The 19,094-nt window shown below is 42.5% G+C and overlaps 1 protein-coding gene across 1 annotated transcript in view; it reads right to left on the bottom strand.

The window, feature by feature from the left end:
• Positions 1-18: 18 nt before the first annotated feature.
• LOC118452099 (trafficking protein particle complex subunit 9-like) overlaps positions 19-19,094 on the bottom strand; it is a 48,242-nt gene continuing 29,166 nt past the window's right edge. Inside the window, exons 2-3 of the mRNA XM_035892612.1 lie at positions 8,574-8,797; positions 19-1,198 (exon numbers count right to left, since the gene is read on the bottom strand). Coding sequence (XP_035748505.1) covers positions 1,019-1,198; positions 8,574-8,797 — 404 coding nt within the window. The 3' untranslated portion in view covers positions 19-1,018. The remainder of the gene's footprint in view (positions 1,199-8,573; positions 8,798-19,094) is intronic.

Genomic DNA, 19,094 nt, shown 5'->3' on the forward strand with positions numbered 1-19,094 from the left:
AATATGTTTATGGTTAGGAATGCCATGGCCTTAATTGCCTAATAATTAAAGTTAAACATTCTAAAAAAAAAAAAAAGGAAAAAACCCAACGACATAATCAAGCCCAGTCTATTAGCATGAAAAATCTGATCAGAAGAGTTTGCAAAAACTCTTGCAAAGTGATAGTAATGACCAGATGATTAATTCTGGTGGCTCTTCAAGTGTCCGCAAACTTTTCAAGCGACTGTGATTGTATAAAAAAGAACTCTGAAAGCCCAAATTCACAGGCAAGCCCCAGGCAACCCCAAAGTTGGCTTATTTCCTTTCTCAAGGACAAAACTCTTTAGCTCTTCACTGCCTTCTTTAATATTTTGTTCATAGATCTACCAAACTAAAAGCAGTGAATTTACCAGGACCGAGCGGCACTGGGCTCATGGGATGAAGAGAAACCAGAGGCACATTTGCTATTCTTACTTTCAGTAACACAGGACAAAAGCGTCACTACTGCTATTTACTACCAGAGACACCCAATACTCAGCAAACAAGTGAACAAGAACAAGCCTGTGAAAAAATCTAAGAGAGAACTCCACCTCAAAGGTACATGCCATGGGTCCAGCATAAGCCAGGAGGAATTTCATATGGATATACAACTCCTATTGAAAAATGCTAAAACAGGATTATCCAAGTTTGAATCGAGACCCAAACACATGGTTAAATTCAGCCCTCTTAAATTCAGCCCTCGAGACCCTTTCAAACCCATGGATATCAATAGAGCATATGAAAGTATAATGCATATATTAGCAGTTTCAAAGGCTTTTTGGAAACAGATGAAAACTCTAGCATAGATATAATCTCTCTCTCCCTCTGAAATTAGCTAAAGCAGCTGCCCAAATGACTATCAGCCAATTCAGAAAGTGTTCAGCTGTTCCTCCAAAGTAGGGACTGTGGCCTGGGGTTGGACAGAAACAAGCCAGGGTCAAGCCGAGGATGTGCCAAGCATTTCTGTGCACTGTGGTTAATCAAATAGCACACAGTACATTTACAGCTTAGTTGGGGCCACAGGCTCCATAGCACGGATGTGGACACTAGGAAGGCAGAACCAGGAGAGGGGCAGCTCCCTGCTGCAGTTGTCTTCATGGAACTTAATATTCAGGTAGAAATCACCTGTGTAGAGAAAGAGAAGTGCTCCAAAGTACACAGAGTCTTTGGTTGGCTTCACCTGGAAAAGAGAATGTGAAAATCAGTATAATCAAACCAGCAACAAAACAAAATAATTGCACTTTGCAATTCAGTAGCTCCTTCAAATGATCTCAAAGGACTCTAGATTCACATCTCAATATTGCCTTTACAGGTGTAAGGAGTAAAGATCTTGTACCTATTGTAGCAATGGTAAAACTGGAGCATTGAAAATTAAGTCCTGCATTATACACTCATGCAGCAAAGTTGCGGCACAGCTCAAACCAGAATACAGATCTTCAGGAGTCACTGATTCCAAACAGAGCTGGTTTAAGGCAGAGTTCACCCAAAATCTTTCCTTAGACTGCATTTATCAACATCTATATTAAAGGTCTAAATCAGTGTCTCTGAACTCATGTTAAACACATGGTCAAACACCATTTAACTACTTAGCAATAACTAAATTCATCCCCACTGATTATTCAGACACAATCTGACTGCAAATTCTAATCAGGAATCTTTAATATTCACTATCATTGAAATAATTAAGTTTAGCAAGAAACATCCCATGAAAAGTAGCCACCCTGATTTAACATCCAAATTAAACACAGAGTTCACACTGTTTCTACATTTATACATCCCCCTTCATCATCAAACAATCTACGTTCCCTGTCTTTACCACAAATAATATACCTCAGTCCATCATTTCAGCAAGACACTTCAGTAATTTCTGACTTTTAACAATCCTGCGACTGTTCAGCATGTGATAATGTTTGAATTAATATCTGCTTTCACAAGATGTGAAACTCAGAACTGGGTTAAAATTGCTGCAGATGCAAAACACGGAATCAGCACAAGGCCATTCCATTGGATGGAATTTATTAAAAAAGTTGTGAAAAGGCAATTTCATCCCATCTGAAAAGACCCAATAAAGGGCACCTGATGCTCCTCAGTACTGGTCTTCCCTCAGCCAAGATGATCTTACGAGTTCCTTTCTTCTCTCTGGACCCTGAAACCATCAACTCAGGATATACTCATGGGGTCATCCCTACTTTCACGGGTAGGCCTGTGCCCATGTGTTTTCTTTTTTACTTGAATACTTATTGGTAATGGGCCTTTCTTTGCTCATCTCCAAACACCTCAGTGTCCATCATGTTACAGAGTCCAGTGTTGATTCCAAACGGCAGCATGGCATACCACTGGTCAGCCAAACTGAGACCCAAGCCCAACCACAACAGAAACTCTGGTGTTGGATCCAGAAGCGCTGAGCTGTCCAGATGGGCTGGATTTGATTTGGGGGAGAAAACCTTCACAAAGGACATCACTAGGAACTGATGGGACATTACCACCTGGAACAGTGAAGGGATGAGATCGAGTCTCCAAGACAGGTTATCAGGATTCTTGCCTACTATAAAAAATTTGGTCATATGGTAAACTGGGACATCACAATTGGGTATTAACTATGAAAGTGTCTATGGACACTCTTTGCTGAAGGGCATCTTGCCATTGCATAGGAAGCTTGGAACAAGGATGATGACTGGACCATGATGGGGGAGAGGGAGGAGACAAACTACTAGAAAAAGTTTCCAGGGGTGTGAGGCACCTCAAGAATATGCCAGAGAGCTGAAAATTGCCTGCCACCACCTCCAGTGAGGAAGGTTCTCTGTAGCTTTCAGATGTGAGGGGAATGAGCTGTTTGTTTCTGCTTTCTCCTTTTCTAGTTTTTTTTGGACCTTCACTGCTGGGTCCTTTAGCCAGCAGATATGCACTCTGTATAGTCCTCTGGGGTATCAGGCTTCTTTGCTGAACCTCCCTAAAGTGCTGCTCCTGCACAGGGCCTGGCTATTCACAAGCGGCAGCATCACCAGAGCTGGCAGAGCCCAGGCTGCCCTTGGCTTTCATGCTGAGCACTTTTGCTGACCTACACCAACCTTGTATCAGCACCGTATCATCCACGTGAGTGTTCAGAGCAGCCACAGCTGTTCTCCTGACCCTTGTCCTTGGCATCTCCCCTCCTCACTGGGTACAAGTTCTTGCCCTCTGGCATTGTGTCTGGACATGCAGAACAACATCAAGCAGTCTCCCCTCTTGCTTCCTTCTACTCCTCCCAGGGCTGCCTGCCTTATTTCTGCCTCACTGGAAATGATGCGGACTTGCATCCAGAGAAGGACAGGGGCAGGCACTAATGGAAGTAATGGGTGGAGGCAAACAGCAAATGAAGCCTCCTCAGGACCCATACCTTTTTCAAGCCCCCAGTCCATTTTTCTTAATCTAGCTGCACCATGCATATCTGTAACAGCATTGATCAGAAACCTTGACAAGGAGGAAGGTGGCTGCAAGCACATCAGCATCAACACAGCCTTTTCACTCATTTGAAGTTCTGCCTACATGGCTGCTCGTTCCTGCTGCCTTTACAGCACAAGTCCCTGCACCAGTCATCGCTTTCTAAGTGAGAAGAGCCAGAGAGGCAGGTAGTGGTATGTGCCCAGTTCTGCCTGCAGCCCTTCTCCCTCTGTGCAGTATACACAGACCAGACAACAACGTTCCTGGTTTGGGGACTGTCCACATCTGTATGACCACTTGTACAACCAGTGCTATAATCAAGAGTTGTGGTTTAGGGAAGAAACAGGGAAGTAAAAGTAGCTTGAAACCTTTGCGCTGTTGAGATGCAAGTGGCTCTGCAGAAGTTACAAGAAGTTTCTTCCAAAATAGTAACTAATTTTGGAAAATAAGGCTGCCTTTCTAGTGGGGCTGCCTACAGACATTCCCAGAAGACCACAAGTACATCATCAGCAGTCAGGTCAGTAGAGGGCCAGGTCCAACCCAATCAGTATACTGGGCGCAGGACTAATTTTGAGGTTAAACCACCTACATTTAGGTGTCCCTTTGCACACGAGGTATCCAAGCTCCTACTACAGTAAGCAGACATCTAGTCAATGCAGCCAGTGGAGCAAACACAGAATGGTCAAACTGGCCAGCCTATAGAGTCAGGATACAGTTGCCTAAACATAGGCAGCTCATGACATTTGAGATGACCTGAGGCACTGAGACATCTGCACAGGGCTGGCAGGATTTACAGGATGATTTACAGGATGATTTCTGAAAGTAGGTGGAGGCCAGGTGGGACACCCATGGCACCTAAATGGTGGTAGACACCTACTTACCCCTGGTGTCTATGTTAGACTAAGCCAGGTTCTACCAGCTGCAAACTCCATCTCCATTGACTAATGGGAGCTTAGCTGGCCAGCATCCATGGTAACACCTACTCATTCAGATGTCTCAGTCTGGAACTGAATCCACCCAAATGTTTGTAAAGTGGATGTCCACATCCAAGCCAGCTGTTCAACACAAGGATTCAGCTGATCAAATGTAGAATGAGGTAAAATATCCCCTAAACTCCATCAACCCCGCTGACTAGCTCTCCACTGCCTGCGAAGGGAGCTCAGGGCGACTTGTTCAGGTGCGTACACAAGTCAGATATTTCCTGCCATAACTGACAGTTCATACCATCCCACTGGCTGCAATGCACAATCCAGCTAACCTACAAGAAACATGAAGATCACACACTCGTGCTTGATCCAGACCAAATTGGTATTGTCATTCAGTCTAGCAGCACACAGGTCTGGTAGTGTCACCACCTAGATATGTGCTTGGATATTGTGCTGATCTGGGATGCTGTTGAACACATGCTTGCTGAGTTGAGTCGAGGTGGAACAGATTTTACTGAAATTCCACCAAAACATGGAAACCAAAGATGGGAAGCTTCTACCCCAGAAAAAAAAAGACTGAAGAATCTAGAAAAAAAAAAAAAAACAACCCACATTACTCCTCTGTTTCACTGAGATAGAAGAAAAATTAAGTTTCTAGCTCCATCCTAATCCTTCCCTGATTCAGGCTACCATGTGGGACTGCGATTGCTTAGAACTAATTACTACTTATTTATACTCCTGTAGTACTTACGGAGCTCAGTTGGAGATTAGGGCTAATGCCAGCTACTGTTCGCTGCCCCAAAGAGTTTACAGTGCAAGTAAAACAGTGCCAAGAAAACGAATTTGTTCCAGATGGGCCATGGAGGACCTACCAGAAGTGAGCAAATGTTCATCATAGATTCTGAGCTGATTCAAAATGACCATCTACTAATTTCTTCTCATCTCCCACTACCAATCGCTCGAGCTAGCGCGTGATAACACACACAGGAAAAAAACTTGCTTGAGAACAGCAATGTCAAAAGAAGGAATGACAAGGAAAGATGAATTGCTACAAGAACCTCCATAGAACTTTTTTTTTTGTTTCTAATTTGGCAGGAAGCAACTCTGTCTGATCAACTAATCAGTCAAAAAAAAAGCATTGGTAAGAAGTCAGAATTTTTAATAATGTGGCTAAAGCTAAACTTCAGGTTGTGAAGTGAGATAAAAAACAAATCAATGCAACGTATTTAAATGGCTGTCCACCATATTACCTCATGTTTCAAAAGCCCACACTGAACAATGTCTACTATCTAAGTGATAACTGAAGAAATCACTACTTCTGTTAAATACAGACATAGAAAGGTAAGGTTAAATGAATTAGAAGTTGTGCTTAAAAAAAAAGATTTTTCTTAATTTAAAATGCATGGCAATATCTCAATATCCTTTAAAATTTTCAGTAAAAGAATTTGATTTTTGAAGTATATCCCAGCAGAGACTTTGTGACACAGACCTGCTGCATTGACTTGAAGTAACAGCACAAAAAGGTGAATAAGCACTTGATACGTTACTTCCAAGATAAATTATCTAACCTAGACTTCAAGCCACAAGAAAAAGAAATACAAAATCCTATGACTTTTACCCTTTAAACAATTTATATTCATACTGCGAATTCCTACATTCCTGTATATATCCCCGGTCTTCCAGATAGCAGCAGAAACTGATTTGAAACTTTTTGGTCTGGAAACAAAAGTAACTGTGATTTGCTGAGCATTGGGCTTAGTATGAAATTAGCATTTAGGAAAGCAGAGAGGGCTTGGGGTTTGGGTTTTTTTTTCCCTGAAAGAAATCACATTCAGTTGAGCACCAATAATGTTGTAGTTTCTGCATCAGCATGATGACAGACCAAATTTTCAGGCCGTGAAAAGCATCTTCTCTAACACCTGATGCTCCTGCTTGTTCTTGACCATACACTACTGATATGCCAAACCATACACTAGTTCTCCATCCTTCCTCCCACCCAGCTCGGCAGTGTAATAAATCATGTCACCACCTCCTTGCCAGTGTCAGTGTAAAATCAGCCCAATTAGCTTAAACTGCTGATGAACGTAGTTTTTGCTAAACTGGCCAACTTTGCACGAAAACAAATGCTCACACCATCTCTTCCGCTGGGTCTGCTGGGAAGAGGGGAGCATCCTCCTGCAGAGGGGCAGAAACAAGCAGCCGGGAAATGGTAGCATCTCATGCCACCTCCATTAAACAAGGAAAATAATTGTGTGCCCATGACCTCAGTTTATAAAAAATAATGGGCACATGTTTACTAGCTTCGACAGAGCAGCACTGAGTTACACCAGCAGGGAATTGGATCCAGTGTCTCAGCTTTCACTTACAAAAAAGAAAAACTCTGATTCTCTTTCATCTCACCCAACTATGAACTTCTTCGGTTTCTTAACCAGCTTCTGTCTGAGTTTCTGCCAAACTCAAAGCACGAACACAATTCTGAGTGTGTTGGTTCTTCCCTGAAGCATCAAATGAACAAACCAGGACTTTCTTCTTGTCCCCCAAACAGGTGTGCCTTTCTGAAATCTTTTTTTTTCCATTACTGAATTAGTTATTACAGGGGATGAAAGAGCCTCTGACAGCATTAGATACACTGTTTGAAGAATTTTCTTCCATGATCAGGACTCTATGGCTCAAAGAAATATGACTAAGCATTTTCTCCGGGAGCCTGTGTAGGACAAGTACCAATACTACATACCATGAAATTATTGTCTTCTTGTCTAAGAGTCGACATTTTCTTCATTTCACCTTTTCGGATGAAAAGGAGGGCAAATAACAGAAAACAACTCTATTTTTAACTTACTGGGGACTGTGTTTACAGGAGAAATGTCACAATACTGAACAACGGGGCAAAAGCGGGGACCGTAACGTATGAGAAGGCTGCCTGGGCGGGCACAAGAGATGTGACCTCCTGACTTCTTGCCCTGTAGGAGACTCAATCAGAAGGTAAGAATACATCACACTGACATCTCCCTTTTCCCTCATTAGCCCAGAGGGTCAGGCCCTTCGGCAGCTGGGCATCCAAACGCTGCCACTCTGATTAAAAAATCCACATTGTCAGAAAGAGAGTCAAAGAAAGCCATCTCTTGATTATTTCTGTTGACATATTTAAATTATTCAGCTAAGAATATAGTTAGCCCCCATTAAAATTCAAGTTGATGGTGTATTCCATGCTCATTAGCTTTTGGAAATATTTCTTTCCCCGTGATGTGTAATTGAAAAATACGCATGGTGACTATCCCTGTGGTTAACCTTTAATTTTCTTCTCACTAAGGTTCACTTAAATATTCAGTTTTGACAGGTACATTTTATCAGCTATCTAAAAAGCTGACCTAAGCAAAGGTCCTAAGCACTATCCCAAACACTCACCCTCTTCTTCATGTTTATTTTATAAGTTACCAGAAATACTACTTATTCTACTCTGCGGTACTGTCTGTATGGTTTTCTTTCCTGTTTTTTTTTTTGTTGTTGCTGTTTTTAGGGAAAGGATGCAGGAGAAAGTAGTTGTATCTGTATCTTCAGTGTCTTGCCTTAGAAGCAAAAAGCTCCTAGACTTGAATTTTTTAAAGAAGAATTTGAGAGAAAACCCCAAATCTCAATTGTTCTAAAAAGGGAATTTTTGGTCCCATTTTAAGTATGTTTTCTATTTTTCTTTATGGTTTTGTAAGAGTGTGCTAAGCGACAAGGAAATGAACCAGCTCATTATATTGGTCATTAATGTTTAGCATTTTCTTTTTGCAGTCTGTTGCATTTCCTCAGGACCTGACTAAAACTGATTTGCTGAGTTCCTTGGCTCAGCCTGGGGAATATTTCTTATGGACTAAAGAGAAAAAGTTACTTAAAATCTATTACTGCAGGCTGCACTGGATGGCTTAAGGGGCTGGCAATATGGTATTAAACATCTTATCTAGGTTACCCATTCACATTTAGTCAGATCTGGAGTGACCAAAAGTTACTGTCTCTGATAGATTTACATGATAGGAAATTACAGCCTTAAACCGTGTCAGAGAGATGATCATATCTTCAAACCTATCAGCACCTTTAGTAATAGCTGCCATAACCGTGGCGCTTTCCAGAAGTTAGTCTGCCTGAAAATGCACAATTGAATAATGAAGCCCTTTTCCGTAAATGCGTGTTGTCCAGAACCATGAGCAATTTGATAGGAAGACTTACTGAATCGATGTAGAAGGTGTTGGATCCCACAAAGGTGATGGCATCTTGCAGCTCATAGTTGTGCACCCCATTTTGATAATCTTGGTAGGGCGTCACGGTGAGAGCGAAGGGCCCCACACTGTGTTTGCTCCGGTTGGTCAGCTTCACCTCCAGCGGGATGGGGTCCCCGACTTTGCAGTCCACCACGATATCACAGTCACAAAGCTTGCCGTCGACGAGGATATCTGCAAATCAAGAAAATGATTCCACTTATGTTGGACTCCCGCTTTAGAAACTATTCATCTTGATAAGAAACTTAATAAGGAAAAGTAACCTAAATGAAACCAAGAGTGCATGATGGTTAACCTTCAGAAAGACAACCCAACGCTGCAGTGTTGTGTAGGGTAGTGTTGCAACAACCACTTTGAGAAGGTCTGATGTCTGTCCACAGCTGTTGAAAAAGCTGTGAAAAAACCCAGTTATGATCTATACACAAGCACTCGAAGGTATCTTTTTAACCTCCTCTCTTGCAGGCCAAAGCCACAGACAACTTCTCATGCTTCTCCTGCAAATCAACAGCATTTGGTGCAGGGAAATACAAACAGGAATCATAAATACAAATGGTAGCTAGATAGATCCAAGGCTGGATGCCCGTGTTCACATGCCACAGCCAGAATAAATCCTCCTGCATGGAGGTGACCTTTTGGAGCAGGACAGACACTGCCAGAATGTGCAATGTAATACATATATTAAAGTCCAGATTATAAAGAAAAAAGGGATTTTAAAATTATACAGCAGTACTTACGAGCTTGTTCACTCTTTGCGCTTTAATTCATTCTGGATTTTCTATTTTTAGCTTTCTACTTTTCTTTCCCTTCCTGGGATAGCAGAAAATACAAAGCCTCTAAATTGGTTACTGCTGGGACAATGACAGCCAGAGTAATGTGGCCACTAACCTTGCCCATTTGCTTATACAGAACCAAAATGTTTCATTACCAACACACTATGAAATTGCTAGTCCAATTCCCTGCTCTGAAAGGGTTCCCAGTTGTGCCGTATTCCTGTATTTTTCAGATGAGGGTTATCTCCGATGCACTATTAACACAGGAACATTTCTATTGCGCTATGGGTTCATGTTCAGAGATAAGAGAAAGCCCTGGGCACGTGTAAGAAAGCATCCTCTGTGTGAATACCTATCCCCACAATCTCATACACCCATGAGGCATTTCGATCACTCCAGCTCCTCCTCAGTCGCTTGCCTTACGACATACAGCATATTATTCCCCTGCCAACAGCATTGGTTTTACATTAGTAATATCCCCTCTTCACGACACTATTTTTATGCTTCAGGAGCTTTCACAGAAAAAAAAAAAAAACATTTTACACCAGAGTAGGTTGTGGGTTTTTTTACTTATTTTTGTTTTGCTGCCTTAGCTGAAAAACTACAAAATGATGCATGTTCTCCTGATGCCCTTTAGCCTGGCAAATTGAACAAGCCTTAGCACAGCAAGCTGGTGGGGGTGGGGAGTAGGGGGGGAAGCTAGAGCCAAAGAAGAAACAAGTTCAGAAAGGGACATTTATTCCAGAGGTCAGGTCAGCAAAGCTGAACTACCCAGATGCAAACCCCTCCTTGAGCAAAGCTGCCCAAATGCAGCAGCAAGTCCCAGATACACGAGTCTTGGCAGAGTGAGACCCACAGTGCTCGAGCTGCAGCTATCCAAAACCCGTGCTGGTGTCCCAGTTGGAACAGTCCCCGTGCCAAAGATTTCCTTTCCAAAGGAGATGCCCAGTTTTTGTCAACAAGAGCACTGGTGAGGCTACACCAGGAGTACTATGTCTGGTTCTGGGCTCCTCAGTACAAAGGAGACATGGACATACTGGAGAAAGGCCAATGAAAGGCCATGAAGAGGATTAAGGGACTGGAGCATCTCTCCTATGAGAAAGTTCTGAGGGAGCTGGAACTGTTCAGCCTAGAGAAGAGAAGGCACTGGGAGAATCTTATCAATGTATATAAATACCTGAAGGGAGGGTGTGAAGAAGACAGAGCCAGGCTCTTTTCAGTGGTGCCCAGTGACAGGACCAGAAGCAATGGGCACAAACTGAAACACAGGAGGTTCCCTCTGAACACCAGTAAACACTTTTTTCCTGTGGGGGTGACCAAGCAGTGACACAGGTTGCCCAGGGAGGTTGTAGAGTCTCCATCCTTGGAGATGTTCAAAAGCCATCTGGACATAGTCCTGGGCAACTGGCTCTAGGTGGCCCTGCTCAAGCAGGGAGTTGGACTGGATGACCTCCAGAAGTCCCTGCCAACCTCAAGCATGCTGTGATTCTGTGAAAGGAAGTTATAACCACCACTGCATTTTAGGAAAGGGCTCAAAAACCTGTTTGGCATTGGATTTCTTTTGCAGTAGCACACTCTAACATTATGGGCTTTCCTGCCCAGCATGATCAAATTGCTTCTTGCAGGATTGCCCTAAGATCATGGAGGTGAAGTAGTGGTTATAATGGTATCCCATTATCTGGAATTAACGGACTTGAATTTTTCAAAACACAAAAATGTGTGTGCGTGTACGCTTCCCAGCCTCCTGCCCCAGAAGTGAAGTCCAGTTGCTTCCTTCAAAAGAAATGCATTGATATCAATTCATGACTTTATATCAATGCAGTTTATGTTTTCAAGCTTCTCCCTGCAAGCTGAGAACCAAAAAAAAAAACCAAAAAAAAATTTCTTTCCTGGTTCCTCCAGCCAGCGGGTCTTCCAGCTCCCCAAACCAGCATGAACTTTGAGAAATACTCAGTAAGCTAAGTGGACAAATCTTTATTTTCAAGCTGCTCATCAGCTTGCCTTTTAGCTTTAAAATTCAATGCCCTGCTGTAGAAATTGTGAATGAACCCTTTGCCCTCTCCCTCCACCTTTGTATCTAATAATAGCTCAGAGCATTGCTTCCCAATATCTTCATGTGAAAATAGAAAATCCAAACAAAAGGGAAGCAATTAAGTCTGCTCAACCAGATTAATTTTCTTCCGTATTCCTAAAAAAATTCAATTCATTTCAGATTGATTCAAGACCATATGTGTGCACACGTGCTTGTGTACATATTGAAAGATTATTTCCTTCCCTCCCAGCACACCCTTCCTTCTTGCAGTACTGAAGCCAAGGATCTCAAGGAGATGTCAGATGAGAAAACAGACATGGCTGGCGTGCAAAATACTATGGAAAGGAGTGTTTAAAAACAGTCCCCTTTCATCAGAGAGAACAGCTTGGTTTGACAGGCAGTTTTACTCCCTTCCTGACACAGAAAACATCTCATGGACCATACGGATTTGCTTTAATATTTTCATCCATGAACAGAGGAAAAGCCATGTGTACAGGGTCCCGTTTCTGCAGATTCAGCTCACTCACACAGATGGCATATAAAAGCTGAGACTGCTCACACCACTGCTGTGAGAGTGAATCATTACTGGCTTCAGCAGACAGGAGCTCTGCATCAGAAGACACAGTCGCTAGCGCAGAAGACAGTGGTGGCCCTATCTCCATCTTCCAAAGATTCAGATACAAGATAGACAGTATTTCAGAAAATCAGAAGGAACAAGTTTGATGCGAACAGCATATAGAAATCACATCAAAAAGGTGGAAGTGTAAAATCTGGCTGTCAGGGCAAAAAAAGCCAAAGACCTAGCAACCTCCTTCTAATTAAAAGTTAAATCCTTTTTAAAGCACTTTAATAAGCCAACAGAATGCTAGGGTTTTATTTTGTTTTTTTTTTCCCTCTCTCCACTTTCCTACTCATTTACCTACACATGTCCACTGGTGTCAACGTTACCCTGCAGTGCTTGATAGCCATGTTCAGCCTGGAGAAGAGAAGGCTGTGGGGAGACCTGATTGCGGACTTTCAGTACCTAAAGGGGGCCTATAGGAAAGGTGGGGAAAATCTTTTTAGTAGGGACAGCTGTGACAGGACGAGGGGTAATTGTTTTAAATTAAAATGGGGTAGATTTAGACTGGATATAAGGAAAAAATTCTTTACAATGAGGGTGGTGAAACACTGGAACCGGTTGCCCAGAGAGGGAGTGGAGGCCCCATCCCTGGAAACCTTCAAGGCCAGGTTGGACGGGGCTGTGAGCAACCTGATCTGGTTAGCGGTGTCCCTGCTCACTGCAGGGCGGTTGGGCTGGGTGGCCTCTAAAGGTCCCTTCCAACCCAAACCATTCTATGATTCTATGAAAAAAAGGAAAGACAGTCTCTGCCACGCATCCCTGGACAGGCACGGGCACACTCTGAGGAAGCGCAGGGTATTTTATTTCTAGGACCTTCTCTAAGTGATTATTGCACCAAGGGAGAAAATGTTTGACACATTTTGGAAGATAGAGGGTGAGGATGATACAGGAGAATCACAGAATCACAGAATCATTTAGGTTTGAAAAGACCCTTAAGATCATAGAAAGAATGGGTGCGAAGGGTGACTGGAAAGCCTTGCTTTTTCATGGATGGCCTTAGCCAAGCCTTTTAAGATCTCGATGAATTCACCTTTTACTTGGAAAAACTACTTCTTGACCAGTTGATAGGTGATGCTTATTGGCACCACAATGGCTGGGAGACCATGATATGAAAATAACACACCAGATTTCATATAGTGTCTCTCTTTCAAGATCTCAAAACTCAAGAAAAGGGAATGAATGTTATTAATGGGAAGACAACCACTATTCCACAAGAAAAACATCATTTACCACCACCTGCCAGGTGTGCTTCTGTCTACATCACCCAAAGGGGCAGCTTGGAAACGAATACCAAACGTTATTAACATTTTGTGTTATTTACTCTGCTCATGTTAACACACAGTAAGTTGTTCTTGCTACTTTGTCAAGTTTCCATGTGAGCACTCGCAACTTATTGTCCCACCTGCACGTCAAGCGAGTCAGGGCTAATTGCATTTCTGCACCCAAGTCCCTGTTTGCCACTGTGAAAGTTTAATTTAGGAAAGCCGCATACAAATACATGTTTAATCTCAGTGGAAAAGCACATCCCAGCAATGTTTACTCTCCTCACTCAAACTCGGGTTAATTTTTAAAAAACAGGCTGCAGAGGAAGGCAGGGTGTTTGTGCTCATCTTTACAGTGGGGAGATTTCCATTGGATATTTGCCTTTAAATTTGATGTTGAAGCAGATGCATTGGTCTCTGCCATTCGCTGCAGCTGGGAACCTGTCTTGAGACTTCGAGCCAACACCTCCCAGAGGCATGGCTTTGCACAAACAAGTAGGTCAACAAAACCGAAGGCAAGAGATGCCCAAATGAGTAAATACAACTCATGTAAGAGTTAAAAGAGATCTCCAGGCCCAGCAAAGCAAGCCTTGCTCAGCTGTACAGTAGAAAGTTAGGGGAATTTTAATCCATTGATCATTTTTTTATGCTGTTAAAGCTGTTCCAAAATACTAGTTCTACTCATCTCAGTCTCTGAACCAGGAGAGCCATGGTCTGAGGAGGGGAGAGGAGCAGCAATGCTGCTGATGTCTCTAGATAATGCCCATCAGGTACTTCAGTGGAAGAAAGCCAAAGACTGAGAGCCCAAGCCAGAGTCGCTGCATTGAAAGTCTTGTAGAATGATTCAGTTTTTCTGGGTTCACCAAATCTAAAGTGCTGATTAAAATGTCTGCCCAGGCCACCTTTACTTCTAATTGCCCTAAAAGAGCAAGGAAAGGGCCAGCCATTCTGTCTGGGACATTTTTTTTTTTTTTTTCCCCATGCTCTTCTGCAAGAATGTTTGTTCAGGATTTTGCAAGGGACTTAAAAACGCAAAGAGATTTATTTTTTTTTTTAAAATCATTCATTTAGGAATAGGTTGAACAATTCTGTCCGTTTCTGATCTTACATATTATGTGGATGGAAGAAAGATCAGAATGGAGAAAAAACCCTGTACTACAGGCAAGTTGATCCTGCCTGTTGCCAAACAAGCCTGTCCCTCCTCTCAGGCTGCATGTCAGGTCAGCCACAGTTTTAGCAGCCTGTTATTTGGGGTTCGGTCGGCTGCTTAGAGGAGCTGGCAGATAAGATGTAGCATCCTGTCGAGACAACAGGCTCCCTGAATTTGCTTATGTATCTCCTCCAGTATATGAACCCAAACACTGTTTCTGTTTCCTCTCTTCCCACTTGTTCTCCCTCACATAGACCAGTTCCCTTTCATTTTCTAAACCATCCATGCATATTATTTACACATAGATACAGCATTGTTTACATTTGTGTGTCCGTTACGAGGTCCTGCAGTATTTTCAGGGCAGTATTTTCAGAGCTGAATACATCCATACAAAAGATATTTCTATGAATATAAAAACTGAGTTCCCTGTCACTCTCATGATGAAAATGCTGAATGGTTATTTAATAACATGAGAGACTCACAGCTATTTGTGTAAAGTCTTCTGCACATGGTTCAGATCTGCTCCTCACAGCAGACCTGAGCATCTTCACATGGAATAACATCCTCACGTTGACTCGTCGTTATACTGACACAACACTGAGCCAAATCCATCCCCTGCGTACATTCATTGCAGTAACAGAGCACAGAGGTGTACAGATGTTTGCATTGTAACAGGTTCAAATTACATGGATATCTCACCTTGTCAACCACCGCTAGCCCTGTCCTGGAAAGTGCCCTTATACTCAGAGCACGCTGATCCCAAACCCCTATGGACCTGACGAGTTCAGGTCCTCTTTGGGTCAAGGCCCTTGGATAGGGATGAATAAAAAAAATTCAGGATAAGGTATGAACAAACTGGTGCAGCTTCCCGCAAGTACCAGCAACCCAGAGACCTTCAGCCAGCCTAGGGGCATGGACCCGAAAACAGGAAAGTTGGCAGAGGATGGGATGGCTGAACATGAAAACAGGCTACAGAAAGAGGCAATTGCTTTCGCAAGACCTCTGAGCTGCCCGATTCCTGGCAGACTTCCCATTCCCCAACATTTCACAATTGAATTAAGGACACTTTATTCACTCCAAAAGCAATTAAAAAGAAAAACACATTTAAAATATAGTTCTAGCAACAATAAGCAATTAGTCTTTGATAATTGTCTGTGTCTTCCTATTTAATCACTCTTTTGCAGTGGCCAGTATGCTGATGACAGATCCCGACCGGTCTGATTACTGTTCTTGCCAAATGGTTTCGAGTTTGTGCCTGTTCTTAACTCTGTGATGACAACGGGCTGAGGATGCTGCAGCATCCCCGTAGGACTCGCTTGCAAGAGGATTTTTCAACCTTGTGCGTTTGGGTTGAGTAAGCTTTCTTCCTCCAACTCAACATTATGTTTATGTCCAATTTTAATCGCCAAATCTATCCTTGGCAGACACATGATCAGCGTTCAATTTCAGTGCTATTTGATCTCAACTGTAAACATTTAGATGTAGTACAATCTTCTTCAATTAACTCTAAATACCAGGGTCACGCTAGCTGAAAAGAGAAGCATGAACATGTCTAGAGCTCTGGGGTGTGATTGCCTCCAACTTTGACTTGGGATCTTAAACCAGCAAACCTGAATGCACATTAACCATGGATTTATTTAAGAAATGAGTTGCTCAGTTTAACCTCTCTGGTTTTGGTGGGAGTTATTTTATTTCGGACATGCCTTTTATGATAGATATTTCTCCTGCCCCCCGTGAAATCGCTGGCACGCGGGTGGCACCTGCTTGTCTCATTTCTCCTCTGGCAGCCAAGGTAACCTGTTATTTGGTGATTTGCCCAATTTGCTATCAAAGTGAAAATCACTTCAGCATTTGTACCGCTTGTGTCCACTCCTCATCTAAATGCTCAAAGGCGGACCCCTGAAACTTGAATATTCTCAAAGCTCTGTGTTTTCCAGTGAGCCTGAGCTCCTTTTCACTTGTTTTAAAATACTCCATGACATAGCCCCATCTTGCTTAAATAGTCTCATTCCTGAATGTGGGCCAACCCCTTTTTATCTATTCATCACAAGCAGGTTTGCAGAAGACTTCTTTTGATTAGCTGCTACACAGCCAGCAGGTCAGGCTGGCATACAGTGTCTGCCTGGATTTTGAAATTTCACGATCCCGGGATTTGCATGTTATTTTAGATTATTGAAAACTTTATTTCCATAGCTTGTCTGTGGAAGGACTGCTTTCAGAGCATTCTTACCCTGCCTTGTGGTGGAAAAAAAAAAAGAAGAAAGGAAAAAAAAAGCCCTCCATTACATTTAAACAAAACTAATCCATGCTAGGATATATCATATAGCACTATTTTTTTGTATACTGGCAGCTTTGTGCAAAACCGCTGCAGGTCATGAATAATGTGGCTTAACCTACAGCTTACTAAAAGAAAATCACCTTATCCCTCACTGGCTGCAAATGAGACTTAAAATTTTCTCCTTCTTTCTGCTGTTCTTCAATGATGGATGTGAGACAAACCTCTCCCTCTGCAGAGGAGATTTTTAAAGGTCTCATGCCACCTTTGTCAGAGTTTCTGACTTGTGACTGAAAAGTTAATGGGGAAAAAAAAAAAAAGAATCCGTGGCCCTTATGTGCAGGCCTGGGAGTCTGGCTGATCTCAAAGCAGGTTTAGTCTAGACACTACGTAGACTGGAGATCTCCAGGGAGTGCCACCTGCTCTAGAAAGCAGTGATAAGGGTGGTGATGGTGGCACATTTCCGATGGAGGTAGTAGTGAGCTGGCACATGGGCACAGAAGAAGTAAGACAGAGACACAAAACCAGGCTCCTGTACGCAATTCTGTGCATGCAAAGTCAAATATACAGATTTCACCACACAATCTACTTACCCAAACTCTTACTGCCTATGATAATATGGAAGTGGAAACTGGTTTTCTGGATTTTCTACTGTTTCGAGTGGAAATGGTATTTTCCACGTTATCTATTCAATGGGCAGGCAGCGGTGCTCTGGACTCTTACACAGGTGAAAGATCATACCTAACAGGTGGCTATTTTTTTAAATTGCTGATTAAAATCATCCTATGTGTAGTGTAATTGTCATATTTGAGGCGTACCTGGGGCTCGTGTAGGATGAAATATACTGTGTACTGTCTGAAGCAGAAGGAACTCAAATGGAGATGAGAAGAGAGATGAGACAGCAGGTATTGCCATGCCCAGATGTATAGAGACATAGGGGCAGGATGCTTTAAGAAAGAAAAAAAATCAGTGATACTGATTATTTAAAGAAAAAATGATGCGAGCATGACCCATTTTCCATGCCTGTCTTAAAAAAAGAACTGTGAAATACCGCATGAGATGTCCAGGCCATATGAATTTTTGTGTCCTTGTAGAGCAGCCAAAGCCTGGTACAAGGTAATATATAACCCCCCCGTTAGCAGGCAGGTAGATGATTTACCACATTTCAGTAACTGTGTAAATATGAGCACTAGGACACTGAGCCTCATGGGCCTCCTTTAGCCCGACTGTGATTGAAATGCAGTGAGCTGAGCTAAATGAGAGATATTGAACAACCCCAGGTACAAACGCTGTATCGCAGCATTTCATATGCAGGGAGGGCGTGACGCGTGGTTACCAGACTACGTGTGGCTAACGTCTACAGAGCAGAGCTGATGAAAAGCAGAGGTGCACATATAAAACGGACACATTCTTAATGAAGTTTCTTCAAATTTCAGGCACAGTATATTTCAGTCCAATGACTCTAAGTTGTTTTAATTACCTGTGAGTTAATTACCTGGAAACATTCAAGACCAGGTTGGACGGGGCTCTGAGCAGCCTGATCTAGTTAGCAGTGTCCCTGCTCCTGCAGGGGGGTTGGACTAGATGACCTCTAGGGGTCCCTTGAACCCAAAACATTCTATGATTCTATGATTCTATGATTAAATTTTTGCTGCTTCCCCTATGTACAGTTAGTTCATTCAGCCACTTCTGTGTTAAGATGCGAGACAGTAACCCAGGTAGGTGTGACTTGGAAACCATCAAGTCCTACTATAGTGCTACAACTTCTTAATTCCGATTGCATCATCCTTCTTCTCCATCACGACTTGTCTCAAAATCCAATTTGAATCCACATACCATGAACTACACTAATAGATATGTGTAGATGGAAGTTTTCGGTCACCCCCTGTGACACGAATCTATATTCTTCCTTGTTAGAGAGGATGCGAACACACAAATAGCAATCAAAATTACTGAAGAAAATAAATCTTTAAGCCTAGAGTCATCAACCCAAACAACTTCAGGCCTCTCAGATCTTTCTGTTAAAAATTTACTAATTGCTAAAACCGCACATACTCAAAGCTGAGCTCCTGAATTTTTCATTAAGTCCTTTCCTTTCTGTACCTGTCTTAATTTCAGAAATAAAATCAGACTCTTTCCTGCCAATCTTGGCTTTCTCTGTGACTTGATCTCCTCTCATGACTCACACCTCCAGTCTGTGATTAAATCCTGATGCCACTTTCTACAAAACTTATCCAAATTTGACCTTTTCGCTCTGCCTACATTGCCAAACCCTTGTCTAAGATCTAATTGGATTATGAGCCTTAACAATTAAAATCTCTTTATCTCTGCTTTTGACACCTCCAAACTAGTGCCTTCCT

Source organism: Egretta garzetta, unplaced genomic scaffold (assembly GCF_000687185.1).
Source record: "Egretta garzetta isolate BGI_Z169 unplaced genomic scaffold, ASM68718v1 scaffold74, whole genome shotgun sequence".
NCBI classification, from domain to species: domain Eukaryota; kingdom Metazoa; phylum Chordata; class Aves; order Pelecaniformes; family Ardeidae; genus Egretta; species Egretta garzetta.